At 38.3% G+C, this 18,954-nt stretch overlaps 2 protein-coding genes across 3 annotated transcripts in view; one reads left to right on the top strand and one right to left on the bottom strand.

Annotated features, from left to right (window-relative positions):
* FGF7 (fibroblast growth factor 7) overlaps positions 1-12,382 on the bottom strand; it is a 100,359-nt gene extending 87,977 nt beyond the window's left edge. Inside the window, exons 1-2 of one of the 2 annotated variants that reach the window (XM_075342756.1) lie at positions 12,091-12,382; positions 11,055-11,629 (exon numbers count right to left, since the gene is read on the bottom strand). In XM_075342756.1, coding sequence (XP_075198871.1) covers positions 11,055-11,340 — 286 coding nt within the window. In that variant the 5' untranslated portion in view covers positions 11,341-11,629; positions 12,091-12,382. The remainder of the gene's footprint in view (positions 1-11,054; positions 11,630-12,090) is intronic. The other variant, XM_075342757.1, reaches the window with a different exon arrangement.
* Positions 1-18,954, top strand: part of FAM227B (family with sequence similarity 227 member B) — a 756,766-nt gene that overhangs the window by 288,189 nt on the left and 449,623 nt on the right. The window lies entirely within an intron of this gene.

The raw sequence follows: 18,954 nt of genomic DNA, 5'->3' as shown, positions 1-18,954 counted from the left end.
TGACCTGATGCTCTGATTAATGGGTACAATTTTACTTGTTCTTTTGATCCTATAGAGCACTACCATTTACAAAAGCTTCTCTGCCTGCAGCTATATGTAATGTAATTGCCATATCCCTCCCTTCTAAGCACAACAAGACAAAGACATTAAAAACATAGACAGGAATTCCCACCATTCAGCAGCACAAGTACTGTACAAATGATATATGTCTGTCTGGAAAGCCTCCTAATAACAGAGTGTAAACTATCAGCTTTGTGTGGCATCAGATTTAAACCTGAAAGTTTATGGCATCTTTTACTTAGAAGCTAACCATGGCTTTTAAATGAGACCCCTCTAAATCTAATGTCAATGGTGTCTGCCAGACACCCTTGGTTGTCTGCTCTTGGGGGTTGGGCGAATGTATTAGTCAAGATGATTTTTTTTCTTTCGCAGCCTATTCCATTGAAGTTCCTCTTGTATCTGATTGAAGTTTTCCCTTCCTAACATTTTTGCAATTCACGTGCACATTTGATTGATTCAAAAATAGATATTATTGAGAGATTATTGTGCATTTTAGCTGATATTTCACAGGACTTTTTGACTGCTTTGTCGGATGACCCATTGTGGTAATTCAGAAAATCTGAATAGCCTATGTACTAATCATCTTATAATGCAAGAATATTTGGAAATAGAATCAATTTGAGGATTTTTAGTTTCCCATTGCTTATTTAGCATATTTTTAAATTTTCTTTTTTGATGTTTTAACAATCATTGCAGATGTGAATGAATTCACAATGGTGTTAGCTATTTCACAGCTCTGTGCTGTTTTCTCATTATTCACATTAGTCCTTCTCCACAGATGAGTTTGCAATCTTATTTCCCGGCCCTAACCACGTGCACAATTAGGGTTTCCGGATGCCAGCAAAGTGAATGAGAGTCCTGAAGTCTCGTGCACATGTTCAGTATTTTTGACTAGCAGATTTGGTGCAGATTTAAATTTGCTCTATGTCAATTCTTTCAGCTTTTTTGCTTTTGATTCATCCATACTAATGAGTGGGGGAAAAACACCAAAAACAAGACAAAAATGTGCATAATTTACTCTGCATTTTTTCCCCATGGTATCCTATGGGACATGGGGAGTGTCTGTCTCCATGCTGCAGTATGTGCGGCTGCAGAATATGCTGCGGATGTCCCGCAGCCGCACATAACTGCATGTCAATTATTCCTGCTGAATTACCTGCGGAAATCCCGGCCCTCCACTATGGAGATAGAGGTTGGGACTTCTGCAGGTAAGTCGCATGAATGTCCGCAGGTTTTCCACTTATTTCGCAGGAATCCTGAAGCTATGCATAGCTGCGGATTCCGGGGAGCTGCTGCAGGAAACCTGCGGACGTACCTGCGGATATAGCCACAGGTGCGAGCTCCCATCAGCACATAGCCTAAGCCTGCTGACAATGCTCCTATTAGCCAAATGACAATATTATCGTAGGCTTTTTAGTCTAGACCCGTCGAAGCACCGCAGGTGTGCGAAACGATCTTCGTCTACACGTGCTGCCTGTTCCTTCCCTCTCCCCTCCCTGCACAGCATGTAACTCCAATGCCTGAATAAAAGGTTTTTTTTCACACAGCAAACAACCGGTGAGTGCTCATATTTTTTCTTACCCTTTATGGATTTTTAGTCTAATTGGAGTGTGGACTTGTTATTGTGATCAAGACTGTGCTTAAATAATGCTCACTGAATGATCTAACAGATTATTTAGTGTGTATAATTGGCCACTGTTCTCAGCAGAGAGAGTCCTGTTTACACAGGGTGATTGTGCTGCTGAGAACAATTTCTATAGCAGACCTGAGCAAAGTGTGGCCCGCGGGAAGCATCCGTCCCTTTGGCTGTTTGAGTCTGGAGTAAGACAGCGAAGGGCTGAAAATAATTGCCTGTGGGCCACACCATACCCGCTGTCACACCCCACACAAGTCCCGATGTCACTGCTATGGACTCATACTATATATAGGGGGCTATTTGTGGATCTCATACGATAGATAAAGGGTTAGCATACTTAATTCTGCTCCATATTAACTGATACAATTGATACTTATGTAAAATAATATACTTTTGTTAACATTGAACAGACTTAAGCGGGCTTTACACACTACAATATATCTAATGTGTCGGCGGGGTCACGTCGTAAGTGATGCACATCCGGCATCGTTAGTATTGTAGTAGCGTGTGAAACCTACGTGCGATTCCGATTGTACGCAAAAACGTTGATCGCATACACGTCGTTCATTTTCTAAAAATTGAACGTTCGGTTGTTCAATGTTCCCGAGGCAGCACACGTTGCTCCGTGTGACACCCCAGGAACGATAAACACAGCTTACCTGCGTCCTCCGGCAATGCTGAAGGAAGGAGGTGGGCGGAATATTTATGCCCCGCTCATCTCCACCCCTCCGCCTCTATTGGCCGGCGGCTGTGTGACGTCGCTGTGACGCCGAACGTCCCTCCCACTTCAGGAACTGGATGTTCGCCGCCCCCAGCGAGGTCGTATGGAAGGTAAGTGCGTGTGACGGTGGTTACAGCATTGTGCGACACGGGCAACAAATTGCCCGTGCTGCACAAACGATGGGGGCGGGTGCGATCGCAAATGCGATCGCACGTTTAATTGAAACGTGTAAATCAGGCTTTAGTTTTAGCCTATTAGTTCAGCTCTCCACAACAATCACAGTCTCTCATGTGTCCCCTTGGGAAATTAATTGCCCAACCCTAATCTATAGTAAAGTACAAAATATCTTTTCACTGGGTGAATGTGTTTTGCTGATTCACTGGGTGATCTGCAGACTGTTTACATTGCAATATTATCGTGAAACAAGTGTTTCTAACAGTAGTTCACGATACATTTTTTACTGTCCCTAGCTGTATATAAAGACGTGTTTATAAGGTTTTTTTTTTTATTGTTGATTGAAATCTATTATATTCAAATTGTTTAACTGCATGAAAAACATTGGTGTCCTTGTCCTAAAAGCGCAGTGTGAATGTGAAGTTCCAATTTCTTAAGTGATTACTGCAGTCCAGTCAGTGACATTTAATGTTTCTTCAATTAATTTGATCCCCAAACAAAATGCTTTAACTGCTTTGCTTTCTGTGTGCTGAAATTCCACATGACATGTGGTTATTCACAGCTATTAAATGGCTTGACTCATTTCTGTCACAAAATCATTATTTCTACATATGTGAATGAAGCTTTTCCAGACTGCTGATTGCAGACTTTGCTCATTCATTAAATCGTTTGTACGTTTAGTTTATTTTTCTGTGGTTATTTGCTTACCCACTTTTTTCCCCCTGGTCATTATGTTTGTTATTTATTCAGAGTCAGATTACACACGCCATAAGATGGCCTAACATTAAACTTTAATGAGTTGAAGCCAGTGGCAGGATGAGATATTACGAGAATGAAAATGTCCATCTGTATATGGGTCACATTCTAGAATGATGTTGTTTTTGACAACAGTGATATATATGGTGATTGGTTTCATTATTTGTAAAATTAGATATCGCTTTCACTAAATATCATTTCTCTTTAGAATTTTATATAAGCTCATAAGCAACTAAAAGTGTTTCACCAAAATTTTTGATATATTAAGAGGCACCTCTGCTACTTTGCCAAATAGTATATTTATATTATCAGCTATTCAAAAATGTCCAAAACAGTAACATTCTTCATAAATCTGAAAGAAGTTGTCCACTACTTTTCATTGATGACCTATCCTCAGGATAGGTTATCAATGTCTGTTCGGCCAGAGTCCGACATCCCGCACCAACACTGGTCAGCCATTAGCAGTGCCGGAGGTGGCAGCAGGCAGTTAGAAATGCTCAGTCCAGAGCTGCCCCATCTAATGATAGCGGCAGACGAGTACTGTACAACTGCCTTTTAATGATCTGAATGGTAGACAGATGTACAGTACCCGACCGCGGCCTCTATCAGAAGATGGGGAAACTCCAAAACTGAGCATTTCCGGCTTTTTGCTGCCACCACTGGCATCAAGTACAGCTGATCAGCGGGGTTCTGGGTATTGGACCCCGGCCGATAAGATATTGATGTCCAAGGATAGGCCATCAATGTAAAAGTAGTGGATAACCTCTTTAACTATTCACTTTATATTCCTTCATGCTGCTATTTTCTTTTTGTGTGTGGCATCCATTAAATATGGTATTTGACATGATCTGGTCCCACATTGGTTTTTGCGCTTGTGCATTGTCTGCTTTGGCTACCTATTAGGTCGTTAAGGTTTTCATGCATTGGTGAGCATGCGCAGTATATCCCAAATCTATACCATAATGAAACTGCACATGCACAGTCATGGTTGCGCTCCAATATTCTCCTGTACAAGTCGGATAGCTGCAGCCACTAAGATAGCAGAACCCATTTCAAGGCTGCAACAGTGCATTTGATCTAAAACACAGTTATGTTTAAGAACATCAGGACTTGCAAATTGCACAGGTAAAGGAAGCTTGGGGGGGGGTGCTGATTTTGTTTGAAAAGGGCTTATTATAACCCACAAAAGCAGACAATCCAGGAAACAAGGTGCTGACGCATGGGATAAAATTATGGGTTTATCGGAATGAGTAAATAGTATGGAAGGATGTATTTATTATGTTTATTTACACTAGAAAACTAAGTTGGGGGTCAAAAATAAAGATGTGAAAATGAGAACATTAGCATTAGTTATAGAAATGATATTTTATCTCTGGTAGTGTTCCGAGTCATCTAGCTACTGAAATAACATGGATTTGCTCTGAGGAACTTGATTTGCACAAGCTACTTGGTAATTTTAGAGGTGTCATTATGCCACTACATCCATAAAGGAGGGGCTTACAGTTTGAACAGCAGATAGTTTTGGAACTCTCCCCCAAAAGAAACAAAACTTTCGCCCAAACCCCCCCTTCCCCAAACATTTGGTTAACAGATGCATGGGATTTAGCCTCAGTGATGCTTTGATGAAATTAATGACTTAGGGTATCTAAATGCAACCTATTTTTCCGGTGGATAATACCTGCAATCTATCTGAAAAAAATTAACATAATGCACAGTAATGTCAAATTAACATTGCTGTGGACATGTTCCATCTTATGTTGTTTCTTTAACTGCTTTAGGTTCGGAACTTTGGTGTGGTAAACAAAGTACGGTAACTTGTTCATTCTTCACTCGACTTTGTTGAAAGTACAAAGCAAAGATGCCGCAAAAAGAAACTAGAAAGACTCTTCAGGAAAATGACCACCAGCATTTTCCTAAAGTGTCTTCGCCTAGGAAAAGATGGAAGTTCCAATGCCAACTTAATGGTGTTGTGGGCACATATCCTTACTGTGCTGAGATTTAAGAAAGTGTAAAATAGGAGGTAAATATTTCAGCTTTTAAACTATTAACATCTACTATATTAATTAATGCATTTTATATTTTATTACTAAGTTTATAATTCTCTGGATTGTGTGAACAGTTTCTGGATCACTGTTTATAATGTGAGCACCATATACTTTACAAGAGCTTTTGTTATTGTTTTAGAGAATACTAGTGGCCATTATTGTTCTAGCTGTCTCTTGCAATTAGAAATAAAAAATGCTTACATAAAGAATATGTTTTTTTAATGGAATATTTGAGGTCAATATAAAGAAGAATAATAAGCACAAAAGTTTATTTCGTCTTTATAAACTAGTATAGTTTAAAAAGAAAGATGGTAGTGATTTCTATTCCTCTTTTGATGGCAAAGTAACATATTTAAGAGAAAAGGTGACCATTTTACCACTGTACAGTTATTTTAGCCCGTGCGTTGTTAAAATATAAAGTTCGTCTTGTCATCCTGTATTACCTGCAGGCATTGTAAAATGGTACTATTAGAAATTAATTACAAGGAGATTCTGTCTCAAGCTTCTAATTAGGTTACCAATTATGCATTTTTAAAGTTTAAAGGATTCCATTGCCTAAGGCTTGTTGCCTTCAGATATAGCAAGAAACATATCTGAGGATAATCATATTAGTTGGTAATAAATACGTTTTATAAGTAAATAAATGAATAAAAACCCACTAAATATAAGACAATGATACTCGTTTGATATCACATTAGTCTTTAAATAAAACTCATCGAGCAAATTTCGGACTAACAGACAAGTCAAAACTTTAGTGTGGTTGAATATATACATAATGCTCCACAAAAAAAATTACATTTTAAGGATTTTTATTATCAGCCCTTTTAAAAAAAGCAGCTACTGGGGTGATCTCCTGATCAATCCAGGTCCCATTTCTGGCACCACTGACAAATAGCTAATGGTGACAAGTGAAACTGACCAGCCAGGCTCCTGTTGGAGAAACGTATTATTACACGGCTATCTATCAAATACAGGAGTGGCTCAAGTACTCCTCCAAGCTCACAGGGACTCTCAAGTTGCAAGTCCCACTCTTCAATCACTGTATTACTTAATAGGACTTCATGATAATTTCCATTTAAAAAGAACAAACAAGCAAAAAACTCCATTATTTTTAGTAAACCAGATATATGAAGAGTTTTACATTTGACGTAGAAATCTTTAGGCTTTCCTTGTACAATGTTTTGAGGCTTCCAAAAAGGAATGACCGTACTCATTGCACAGCAAATGAATAAAGTAACTATAGTATGTCCAATACGGTATATTTCATCCTTTTTATTAAATAGGATGTAAGAACTGACTATTTATAGTTTTACCATTTGTCATTGTAGACTAAAGCGTGTATTGTATATAAGCATGTATCTCTATACAGTATGAAGAGAATTCGAAATATTAACTTTTAAGAAAATAATTTTCTGTAAAGTGATAATAAAAAAGGATCCATCAATTTGTAAGAAACCTGTACTTTAAGAAAATGTTATTCCTGGTTTTGAGGAATATCCATTTTAAACTATTACATTACGAGCTTGAGACGTTTCTTTCCAAACCGATCAGGAAGCTTTCTTACCACTCCTATACTTTCTTATCCACACATCACTATTCTTAGTCAGTATTATATAAGTATTTGTAAGCCTAAACACAAAACAGCTGAGTTTTTCCCTCTGTAGGTTCCACTCCTGATTTTGGATACAGTTACTAATACAAAATACTGATCAAACACTGACATTCAACAGAGACGTAAGGCTTTTAAACTATCTTCTATATTCACAAGTATTTGTTGTGCAGGTGCATGCTGTGAGTCAATGTATCAAAGGGAATGTGAATCAGAAAATGACTTACTGTTTAAATCAAGGTTTTTATGTTAGATGTATCAAAAGCATGCTATTTTTCTTATTTTTCACAATAGGTTGTAAAAAAATCTTACAATTTTCACTCTGTTCACAAAGGATATTCTAGACTCATACCTTTCATTCTTTCAAGAAATCTACGTGTACATTAGCAGCAATAGACTGACTCACGCCCTCTGTTTTATATGGAAACATTCACTGAGCATGTACAAATGAATGTCATTGTGAAAGGAGGGAAGTTGTGGCATCACCAATCATTGTAATCCTGACTGTGATGATAATGAGACTTCTGAAAACTGTTTCTTAAAGAAAGTCCAAAAAAGCTACAGTGGCCATTGTGCAAGATTACATTTTTTTATTTAGTTGTGATATAAAAAAAAACAACAATACGTTTAAATCTATATGTAACACAAAAGCTTCTTAATAATTGGTCATTTTCTGATAAATTTACTTTAGAATGTTATTATTCATTTGTGGTAAATTCATACATGAATTCTGCATGAGTATAGGGTCTGGGAAATTTTGCATCAGTAGTGAGGTAGGATATTGCCTAACAAACAGTATTTCAATATGACTGCCAAAAAAACACATTCCAGTGGATATGTGTGGCATTCATTTTGCTGTAACCTTTGCACCACAGTAGCAGCAATGTGTTTTGCCAACATAGAATCTACCTTGATTATGTCTTGCTCTCAGCACACCCTGGAGAGGCTCCAGATAACAGCAGGTCCTGTGTAGGGAACCTCCTTCTCTGACATCCTAAGGTATTCCTCGCCCTAATGCTAATGAGTTTTCCCAATCGAAGAACTCTCTAATGCATAATCACAAGTGGCTTGGAAAACTGTGAAATTGTTCTTTCTAAAGGGTTTTTACCATAATTAGAATCTATGGGACAATGGGGAGCACATGAAGGACTCATACTTTAGTATAACTTTTAACAGAGTAATATATACTCTGTTAAAAGTTTTTAATGGAGAGCAACTACATGCTAAATGTTATAGCAGCTTTGGGCTTTAAGTGGCTGCAAAGACAAGCTTACTAAATCTAAAAAGAACTCCCAAGAAGAAGCATACTGATGCTGTGTTAACAGATCCCTGCACCTCCTAATTCTCCAGCACTAGGCTGAGTACCAGTCTGAGAAGCCACATTTCACTGGAACACACATACATATACACACATACACACACACACATAAGCACATATATACACACGCACATAGACACTCACACACACACATATGCACACACATACCCACATACACACATATGTACACATATACATACACAGACATAGACACGCTCATAGACACATACACACATATGCACATATACACACATATTCACACATATACATACACACGCATGTAGACACATTCAGACACTAGTGCACACAAACACTTATGCATATACACATATACACACACATACATAGACATACACACACACATGTGCATCTACACACATACACACATATATGTGAGTATATATCTGTAAAAAAAACACCCAAAATAGAAACCTTCAGAACCGCTTAGTCACCACTATAAAAACAATAGTTTCCATACAAAAAAAAATGTAGACAGCTGATTGCATGCCAAAATGTATTTCATCTTGTGTAAACCCAGCCTTGCATGTATTGGAGGTTTTTTTTGCACATAACAATTGTTTGGAGATCATTAAACAGAACTGGACACCCCAAGATTATTTTTTTCCTGCAGTCGGTTATAGGTTGCGGGTACTGGTCCATGCATAAGCAGATTCTCATTTATTGTTTTATTGTGTGATGAATCATTACATGTATGGCCACTTTTACCCATTCGCTGTCATTGTCAAACACATTCAAAACAGCTAGAGGCTTTCTGCTCATTACTCGCTATGGTTAGGGAGGTTTCTTTGCATGTCAAAGTTTCATAATTTACTTGGCATTGTAGCAGTAAATGCACAATAATCCCTCCACCAGGATCCCTTTACTCTAATTGACTGTAAGATGCATAGGTTTTTAGAGGTGAAACAAACTTGTATCATCTAAAAGAAAAGAGGACATTATTGTACACACCCTGTATCCTCCTGTCTAGTTGCATTTGATGTGGGACATTGCTTTTAAATACCCAGTTAGTGATTCATTTACTCATTGCCCTATTTACTGTATAATCCTAAATTATACCCTTAGGTTTTTTTTTTACTTGGTTACATTAGAAATGTGTCACCTCTTCCTTTAAGTGGCTTATTCTATCAGTCATTTTGGTTTTTTTCCACAGATATATCTTATTTCAGATGAGAAAATACACATCTCGTAGCTTTGTTGCAGAAACAATATTTTTCTATTAAATGGTTATCAACACCCAGAGACCATAAAATTGCCCTACCTGCCCCTTCACCCAAAGCAAGCCTGTAATTTGGACTAATGTAACTTTGCCAATGATCATTACATAAGGTATCCCTTGCAACCCATTATATATATAATATGAATATATAGTACACAATACATAAATAGTTTACATATAACACACAATACATTTGCATATGAACACATATAGTTACAAGTTACGTTCAAGCTTTCTTACACCAGTTTGACCTATGGTATTGCAAAACATCCTTTTTTAATCCTGTCACTTTATCTACAATTAGTACTTCTTGTGGCAGAGTATTTGATACTTTGATTTCTCTAATGACCAATCAGACGTTGAAGAATTTCTGCTCATTTGCAGTGTTGATTCTGCACCACAAATCCATGGCAATTTACAATGCATTACATGTGGATGCGGTTTTCAAAACCCCATCCACAGGTACCTGAAGAATTCCACAAGGAAATATGAGCAAGCAGTGGAGTTTCCCATTTTCATAGTGAATATCACCCGGTTAATGCATAAGGTGAAGTCAATTAAAAGCACAATCCACAACAAATGTGAATTTTCCTGCAAGTTTGCCAAAGACCTAATCATGAAGAATGCTTTTGATTATTGCTCCTTAGGCACAGTCAGATATGGACTTTTTATACACATGGTATAGAAAAGTATTATGTTCTCTTGTAGACGGATCCTTTTTAAGGTTTAGATCACATGTACTGTAGTCATCCGTTATAACAGATCCTGCAGAGATCCATTGGAAAAAAGTTGTGCAAGCACAACTTTTTTTCCGTTGTTAACTGATTTCTGATGGCTTACTTTTTTTTTATCATTGGAGTCTATGGAACGGATCCGTTCAACATAGACTTCCCAAAAAACGAAGTAGCAGAAATCTGTTATTTAACAACCGACAAAAAAGTTGTGTTTGCCGAACTTTTTTACCAATGGATCTCTGCAGGATCCGTTCTAACGGATGATTACAGGACTTGTGCACTTAGCCTAACAGGTCTCACCTGCTGAAACTACACACTATGACAAGGCAATAAATACATCTTGGAAAACCGGTATTAAGTGGACTGTTTTCTTATTCTTGTCCATATGCTTATTAATATCATCTTATATTTACAATTATTCTACAGAACTATTGACTAAATCATCAGTATAATTAATTTAGATATTACTTAAACCCCTTTTTTATCATGATTTCATGCATTAACCAGTTATTACCAGTTTTAAGAAAAAGATCAGGAAAAATGTTTTGAATCACTCTACATTTTTTTGGACCTAAATTTTAAATCAATACCAAATATCTGTCTACGAGTGTAAAACACAAATCTGATTTAGCCTTTATTATGTACGTGAACTTGAGCAAATTGTGACCTCCATGGAAGCATTATCTTATTAATGAATCAAACTTTAAAGCATCCCTAACCTCACCCTGTTAGAGTTAGTAAGGAAATAAGGGATGAGTACTTACTGTAGCTGTTGTTTGGGTCTTGTGTACCCTTCACATTACCACGCTTATCAATCCACAGATACCACTGCGTTCGACAAAAAAGTTTCCTTATTCTTACATCACCCCCTTTCATAAAATCATAACTTCTGGTATGCCGTTCAAGGCTGGAACAGTTCACATTTGCAGCCGTTTGCTCTGTAGTCATGTCATTGCAGGCTAGTGAGAGCGTGCTCAGTAGAAGGATAGTGTAAAGGTATGGTATGTAGAGCAAAGTTGGCAGGATCCAAGTTAGTATCCATTTGCACATTATAGTGCAGTGATCTGGGTGTTCATGAACATCATAATGAAACGTAAATCTCAGGTTGTTCTGTGTTTTTCGGTCCAAAATCCGGTTGTACACTTTAATATTGGATTAGATGAAACAACTCAGTAGAACTCCAGGCTTGTATTGCTGTCTTGTGTCTTTGCCATAAACTGTGGATTTCACAAAACTGATCTTTCTCCGCAGTATCCTCAGAAGCTCAGAATGGGATGACCTTGGCAGCAATAATTTTCAAGACCACTCTGACATACTGTTGAATGCAAATGTAACAGAACTGTAAAGACATGATAAAATTTATAGCAATTATTTCCACCCAATTAATGGAGTCAATTGATATATATTTCCATTAATGTATATTTCTAAAGAAAAACGTTTTACCTATCATAGCATAAAAATATGGCAGAAAAGAGATAAAAAAATAAACAAAACATGCAAAGCAGTACAAAAAGCTATGTCTACATATGCATCATGCATCGTAAATTACTGGGCTTTAGTGGTAACACAATTTTGTTCATGCAGAGAATTGCTATATTACTCAGCATAGTCTCCAGACGTCTTATAGACAGCAGCATGTGAGCTGAGCTGTCAACGTTACACAGATATTCAGTGAAAATTACATTTCATTCTATTACTTAAAACATTGTGTCTTCCTACTAACGGTAGTAAAAGTGAAGTAACATGAAACTCTGAAAGTTTAGAAGACTCCTTATTCCCTGAAGAGCAGAGATAACTTACTTGTTCTCCATGATAACAGCTGGATATATGTGTCTTCCATTTCTGCTGCCTGCTTTCTGTAGCATGAGTATGTAGCCACAAGATTTCTCAACCCAGAAAGAACTGTACTACAATCCTAATTGTTTCCATAAATCAACGCGCAAGAGGGGTTTTCTCTGTGTGTCTCTGTGTTAAGCCTGTTGTTGTTCAATGCTTTTCGATAAATACCTTTTGGTGACCTCACTGAAGCAATTAGATCTAACCACTCAGCAGCTGAAAGAAGAGGGAGAAAAAAAAGTTGTGCGAATCTCAGTCATCATGAGAGGGAGCTATGAGCATGTTTTACGCTTTTAGCTGTGTGAACTGAGCAGCAAGAGCATTCTGGGCAGATACTTTGCAGAATCCTTGAACATATCAAGATAGATAACGAAAAAAAACACGTACAGCATAAAACATGACTCGCTTAGTATACAACTATTCTTAGCACTTTTCTTTTCATAAAGATAACATTACTTGAAATATTTATAAAATGAGAAAATACCCTTTTCTAAATAAATAATAATAGTAAAGGTAAACATAGAGATGGACCATCCCCATTGTGGCGGTAGGACAGCTTTTATACTTTTTCAACCAAAATGGCCTTAACCAAGTGCCGTATGTCATTTACATGTCCTATTACTATTATTTATTTACATACTACAGGGTATTTGATCATTTTGTTTTTATCTCCGGTTTTGTCTGTTAAATGGCCATAGTGTGAACGTGCACCAACACTTTACCCTTATATCAACATATGGTTTGGCTCATTTCTTTGGTTTCATTGAAATATTTATATCAGTAAATATTAAAACAGGAAAGATAATAAAATAATGCCTAAATGTTCGTTTAGTATAAGTAAACTTTTCTGCATGAGGGATCTTTGAGGCTGCACTTTGTATGTGTTATGGACAGTATAAAGTATCATTGTCTATATTTAAAGACTGTGCATGGAGTGTGGAATTATAATTAGAGTAGACGGAGGAGTTTCAGAGATTAAGAACATTCCCAGGGTAAACCTGGTTCAAATCACAGTATCAGCTTTTCCTGTGATCTCGTTTGCTGTTGCATGCTATACATGAACTGAGATTGTACATTACATAAGGAATAGGCTTTTAAATACACAACATACAATGCACAATAGCTTTTATTACTTACACGTGTGTGGCCTTGCAGGTTGTCATATAGTTTTTGCAATATTAGTCACATTTATTCTATGTTGTGTCCTTCATAGATTAAAGTTACGGTAAATGATGTATTAATGCAAGTTAAATGCTAAAGACTGAATGTGGACAGATCTATTCCATCATAGTTCATACAAGAATACATTTCAGCTAAATATAGAATGCTTATTGAATAATTTACAAGCATATGGCAGCACAGGTATTCATTCGCTACAGCAGTAACGTGACATTATTTATGTAATGAAATTGAGCAGAGTGGTCCCTGTCTGGGAGGTAAGTATTCTTTTTTTTTACTTTGTCCCACACTTTCGCAATTACTAAAGAACTGTTTAGTAGAGGACAACCCATTTTTACCCTTTCCGCCCCCGAAGCCTGTTTTCACCTTTCTGAACAGGCAATTTTTTTTAAATTCTGACCAGTATCACTTTATGCAAAAATCACTCTGGAACCCTTCAACAGTTCTCACTGATTCTGAGATTATTTTTTTCTGACATATTGTACTTAATGATAGTGGTAAACTTAAGATGAAATTGTATGCATTTATTTGTGAATATATCAGAAATTTAGCAAAAGTTTGCAGTTTTCAAATTTTTATATTTATGCTCTTAAACCAGGGAGTTAATGTATTATTATTATTGTACTATAAGACAAACTTTTTCTCCAAAACATTTTGAAGGAAAGTCCATATTTACCTGGCTGTGGCTGTTGGGGAGGTGGCGGCTGTGGAAGAATGGGTCACAGGAGGCAGGAGCCGGCGCTTGGGCTAACAGTGTGCCTGCTATTAAAGTAAATGAATATTCACTGCTCCTCACACCCATAATCCCACCCTCCTCTCGGGACTGAAGCCAGCATCAAGAAGTTAGCGAGATTATGGGCGTTGAGAGCAGTGAATATTTCTTTTCTTTCATAGCAGCACACATGGTCATCCAGCCGCCGGCTTACTGCAGCTGCTGGCTGGGCAATCATGTGTAGCCATTATTAAAAAGAATGAATATTCACTGCTCCCCACACCCATAATCATGGGTGTGGGGAGCAGTGAATATTCCAGCAGTTGATGGCGTGTAACTCAGCGTGTATGGCTTTGACATCATGTGCTGCATCGCTTACATGCTGAAATGAGTTGCTGGCATCAGAAGAGGACACCATACACTAGAGGAACAGATGAAAGGTGAGTAGAATAGTTTCATTTTTTATTTGATTAGGGGTCTATACACCAAGATGGGTCCATGGTGGGAATAATACATATATAACAAGAATGTTGATCATGTATACCAGGATGAGGGACATATATAACAGATTGGACCCTAGAATGGGAAACATATATACCAGGATGGGGATCATATATATCAGGATGAGCCCAGGTTGAGGGTCATACAGTCATATGAAAAAGTTTGGGCACCCCTATTAATGTTTAACCTTTTTCCTTTATAACAATTTGGGTTTTTGCAGCAGCTATTTCAGTTTCATATATCTAATAACTGATGGACTGAGTAATATTTCTGGATTGAAATGAGGTTTATTGTACTAACAGAAAATGTGCAATCCGCATTTAAACAAAATTTGACCAATGCAAAATTATGGGCACCCTTATCAATTTCTTGATTTGAACACTCCTAACTAATTTTAACTGACTTACTAAAGCACTAAATTGGTATTGTAACCTCATTGAGCTTTGAACTTCATAGGCAGGTTTATCCAATCATGAGAAAAGGTATTTAAGGTGGCCACTTGCAAGTTGTTCTCCTATTTGAATCTCCTATGAAGAGAGGCATCATGGGCTCCTCAAAACAACTCTCAAATGATCTGAAAACAAAGATTATTCAACATAGTTGTTCAGGGGAAGGATACAAAAAGTTGTCTCAGAGATTTAAACTGTCAGTTTCCACTGTGAGGAACATAGTAAGGAAATGGAAGAACACAGGTACAGTTCTTGTTAAGCCCAGAAGTATCAGGCCAAGAAAAATATCAGAAAGGCAGAGAAGAAGAATGGTGAGAACAGTCAAGGAGAATCCACAGACCACCTCCAAAAACCTGCAGCTTCATCTTGCTGCAGATGGTGTCAATGTGCATCGGTCAACAATACAACGCACGTTGCACAAGGAGAAGCTGTATGGGAGAGTGATGCGAAAGAAGCCGTTTCTGCAAGCACGCCACAAACAGAGTCGCCTGAGGTATGCAAAAGCACATTTGGACAAGCCAGTTACATTTTGGAAGAAGGTCCTGTGGACTGATGAAACAAAGATTGAGTTGTTTGGTCATACAAAAAGGCGTTATGTATGGAGGCAAAAAAACACGGCATTTCAAGAAAAGCACTTGCTACCCACAGTAAAATTTGGTGGAGGTTCCATTATGCTTTGGGGCTGTGTAGCCAATGCCGGCACCAGGAATCTTGTTAAAGTTGAGGGTCGCATGGATTCAACTCAGTATCAGCAGATTCTTGACAATAATGTGCAAGAATCAGTGACGAAGTTGAAATTACACAGGGGATGGATATTTCAGCAAGACAATGATCCAAAACACCGCTCCAAATCTACTCAGGCATTCATGCAGAGGAACAATTGCAATGTTCTGGAATGTCCATCCCAGTCCCCAGACCTGAATATCATTGAACATCTGTGGGATGATTTGAAGCGGCTGTCCATGCTCGGCGACCATCAAACTTACCTGAACTGGAATTGTTTTGTAAACAGGAATGGTCAAATATACCTTCATCCAGGATCCAGGAACTCATTAAAAGCTACAGGAAGCGACTAGAGGCTGTGATTTTTGCAAAAGGAGAATCTACAAAATATTAATGTCACTTTTATGTTGAGGTGCCCATACTTTTGCACCGGTCAAATTTTGTTTAAATGCGGATTGTACATTTTCTGTTAGTACAATAAACCTCATTTCAATCCAGAAATATTACTCAGTCCATCAGTTATTAGATGTATGAAACTGAAATAGCTGCTGCAAAAAAACAAATTGTTATAAAGAAAAAAGGTTAACATTAATAGGGGTGCCCAAACTTTTTCATATGACTGTATATACTAGGATGGGAATATATACAGTAAATACCAAAGGTTTGGACACATTTTCTCATTCAAAGAGTTTTCTTTATTTTCATGACTCTGAAAATAGTAGATTCACATTGAAGGCATCAAAACTATGAAATAACACATGTGGAATGAAATACTTAACAAAAAGTGTGAAACAACTGAAAATATGTCTTATATTCTAGGTTCTTCAAAGTAGCCACTTTTTGCTTTCATTACTGCTTTGCACACTCTTGGCATTCTCTTGATGAGCTTCAGGAGGTAGTCACCGGAAATGATCTTCCAACAGTCTTGAAGGAGTTCCCAGAGATGCTTAGCACTTGTTGGCCCTCTTGCTTTTACTCTGCGGTCCAGCTCACCCTAAACCATCTCGATTGGGTTCAGGTCTGGTGACTGTGGAGGCCAGATCATCTGACGTAGCACCCCATCACTCTCGCTCTTAGTCAAATAGCCCTTAGACAGCCTGGAGGTGTGTTTGGGGTCATTGTCCTGTTGAAAAATAAATGATGGTCCAACTAAACACAAACCGGATGGAATAGCATGCCGCAAGATGCTGTGGTAGCCATGCTGGTTTAGTATGCCTTCAATTTTGAATAAATCCCCAAGAGTGTCACCAGCAAAGCACCCCCACACTATCACACCTCCTCCTCCATGCTTCACGGTGGAAACCAAGCATGTAGAGTCCATCCGTCCACCTTTTCTGCTTCGCACAAAGACACGGTGGTTGGATCCAAAGATCTCAAATTTGGAGTCATCAGACCAAAGCACAGATTTCTACTGGTCTAATGTCCATTCCTTGTGCTCTTTAGCCCCAACTAGTCTCTTCTTCTTGTTGCCTGTCCTTAGCAGTGGTTTCCTAGCAGCTATTTTACCATGAAGGCCTGCTGCACAAAGTCTCCTCTTAACAGTTGTTCTAGAGATGTGTCTGATGCTAGAACTCTGTGTGGCATTGACCTTGTCTCTAATCTAAGCTGCTGTTAACCTGCGACTTCTGAGGCTGGTGACTCGGATAAACTTATCCTCCGCAGCAGAAGTGACTCTTGGTCTTCATTTCCTGGGGCGGTCCTCATGTGAGGCAGTTTCTTTGTAGCTTTTGATGGATTTCGCCACTGCACTTGGGGAAACTTTCAAAGTTTTCACAATTTTTCGGACTGACTGACCTTCATTTCTTAAAGTAATGATGCCCACTCAGTTTTCTTTACTTAGCTGTTTTTTCCTTGCCATAATACAAATTCTAAAGGCGGCATTACACACAACGAGATCGCTAGCGATCTCGTTAGCGATGTGACATGCCCAGATCGTTGTTACGATTTGCCGAGATCGCTCATAAGTCGTTTTGTAGCGGTCACACGTCTCACAAATGACGCTACATCGTTCAGCGATATATTGTTTGACCAAGGCGGTTGTGTGGACACTGTCACACAACATTCCTCCCAACGATTCCGGCAACGACAGAGGCGTATAATTGTCCATAGCATACACGCTGGCATGACACCAATCAGAGCGGAGGAGGCGAGAAGCGTTGCTTGTAACGACACGCCCGCGTCGCTGATGACGGACACACTAACGATGTTGTTCGTCGTTGACAGGGTGTCAAACGTAGCAATATGTCTGCTGCGTTCGAAATGACGAACAATATTTTGAAAATGAATGACGTGTCAACGATCAACGTTTTTCGCTATTTTTACGATCGTTCGGAGTCGCTCATAGGTGTCACACGCAACGACGTCGCTAACGACGATGGAAGTGCGTCACGAAAACCATGAACCCGACGACATATCGTCAGATAAATAGTAGCGTGTAACGGGGCCTTAACAGTGTATTCAGTAGGACTATCAGCTGTGTATCCACCAGACTTCTACACAACACAACTGATGGTCCTAAACCCATTTATAAGGCAAGAAATCACACTTATTAAACCTGACAGGGCACACCTGTGAAGTGAAAACCATTTCCGGTGACTACCTCTTGAAGCTCATCAAGAGAATTCAAAGAGTGTGCAAAGCAGTAATCAAAGCAAAAGGTGGCTACTTTGAAGAACCTAGAATATAAAACATATTTTCAGTAGCTTCACACTTTTTTGTTAAGTATTTCATTCCACATGTGTTAATTCATAGTTTTGATGCCTTCAATGTGAATCTAAACCTACAATTTTCAGAGTCATGAAAAGAAAGGAAACTCTTTGAACGATAAGGTGTGTCCAAACTTTTGATCTGTACTGTATACCAGGGTGAAAGCTATGTATACCATGAGCGGGATCATACATACTAGGATGGGACAAGGATGGGGAACATACAGTTGTGCTCAAACATTTACATACCCCAGCAAAATATGAATGATAACACAAAATGTTTTTTTCCACTCATGGTTAGTGGTTAGGTGAAGCCATTTATTGTCAAACTACTGTGTTTTCTCTTTTTAAATCATAATGATGACCAAAAATATCCAAATGACCCTGATCAAAAGTTCACATACCCTGGTGATTTTGGCCTGATAGCATGCACAGAAGATGACACAAATGGGTTGAATGGCTAATAAAGGTAACATGCTCACCTGTGACCTGTTTGCTTGTAATCAGTATGTGTTCATAAAAGCTGAGTGAGTTTCTGGGATCAAGACAGGCTCTTGCA

This window comes from Anomaloglossus baeobatrachus, chromosome 4 (genome assembly GCF_048569485.1).
Source record: "Anomaloglossus baeobatrachus isolate aAnoBae1 chromosome 4, aAnoBae1.hap1, whole genome shotgun sequence".
NCBI lineage: Eukaryota > Metazoa > Chordata > Amphibia > Anura > Aromobatidae > Anomaloglossus > Anomaloglossus baeobatrachus.
The sequence above is the reverse complement of the archived record's forward strand: the minus strand, read 5'-3'. Positions and strand labels throughout refer to the sequence as shown.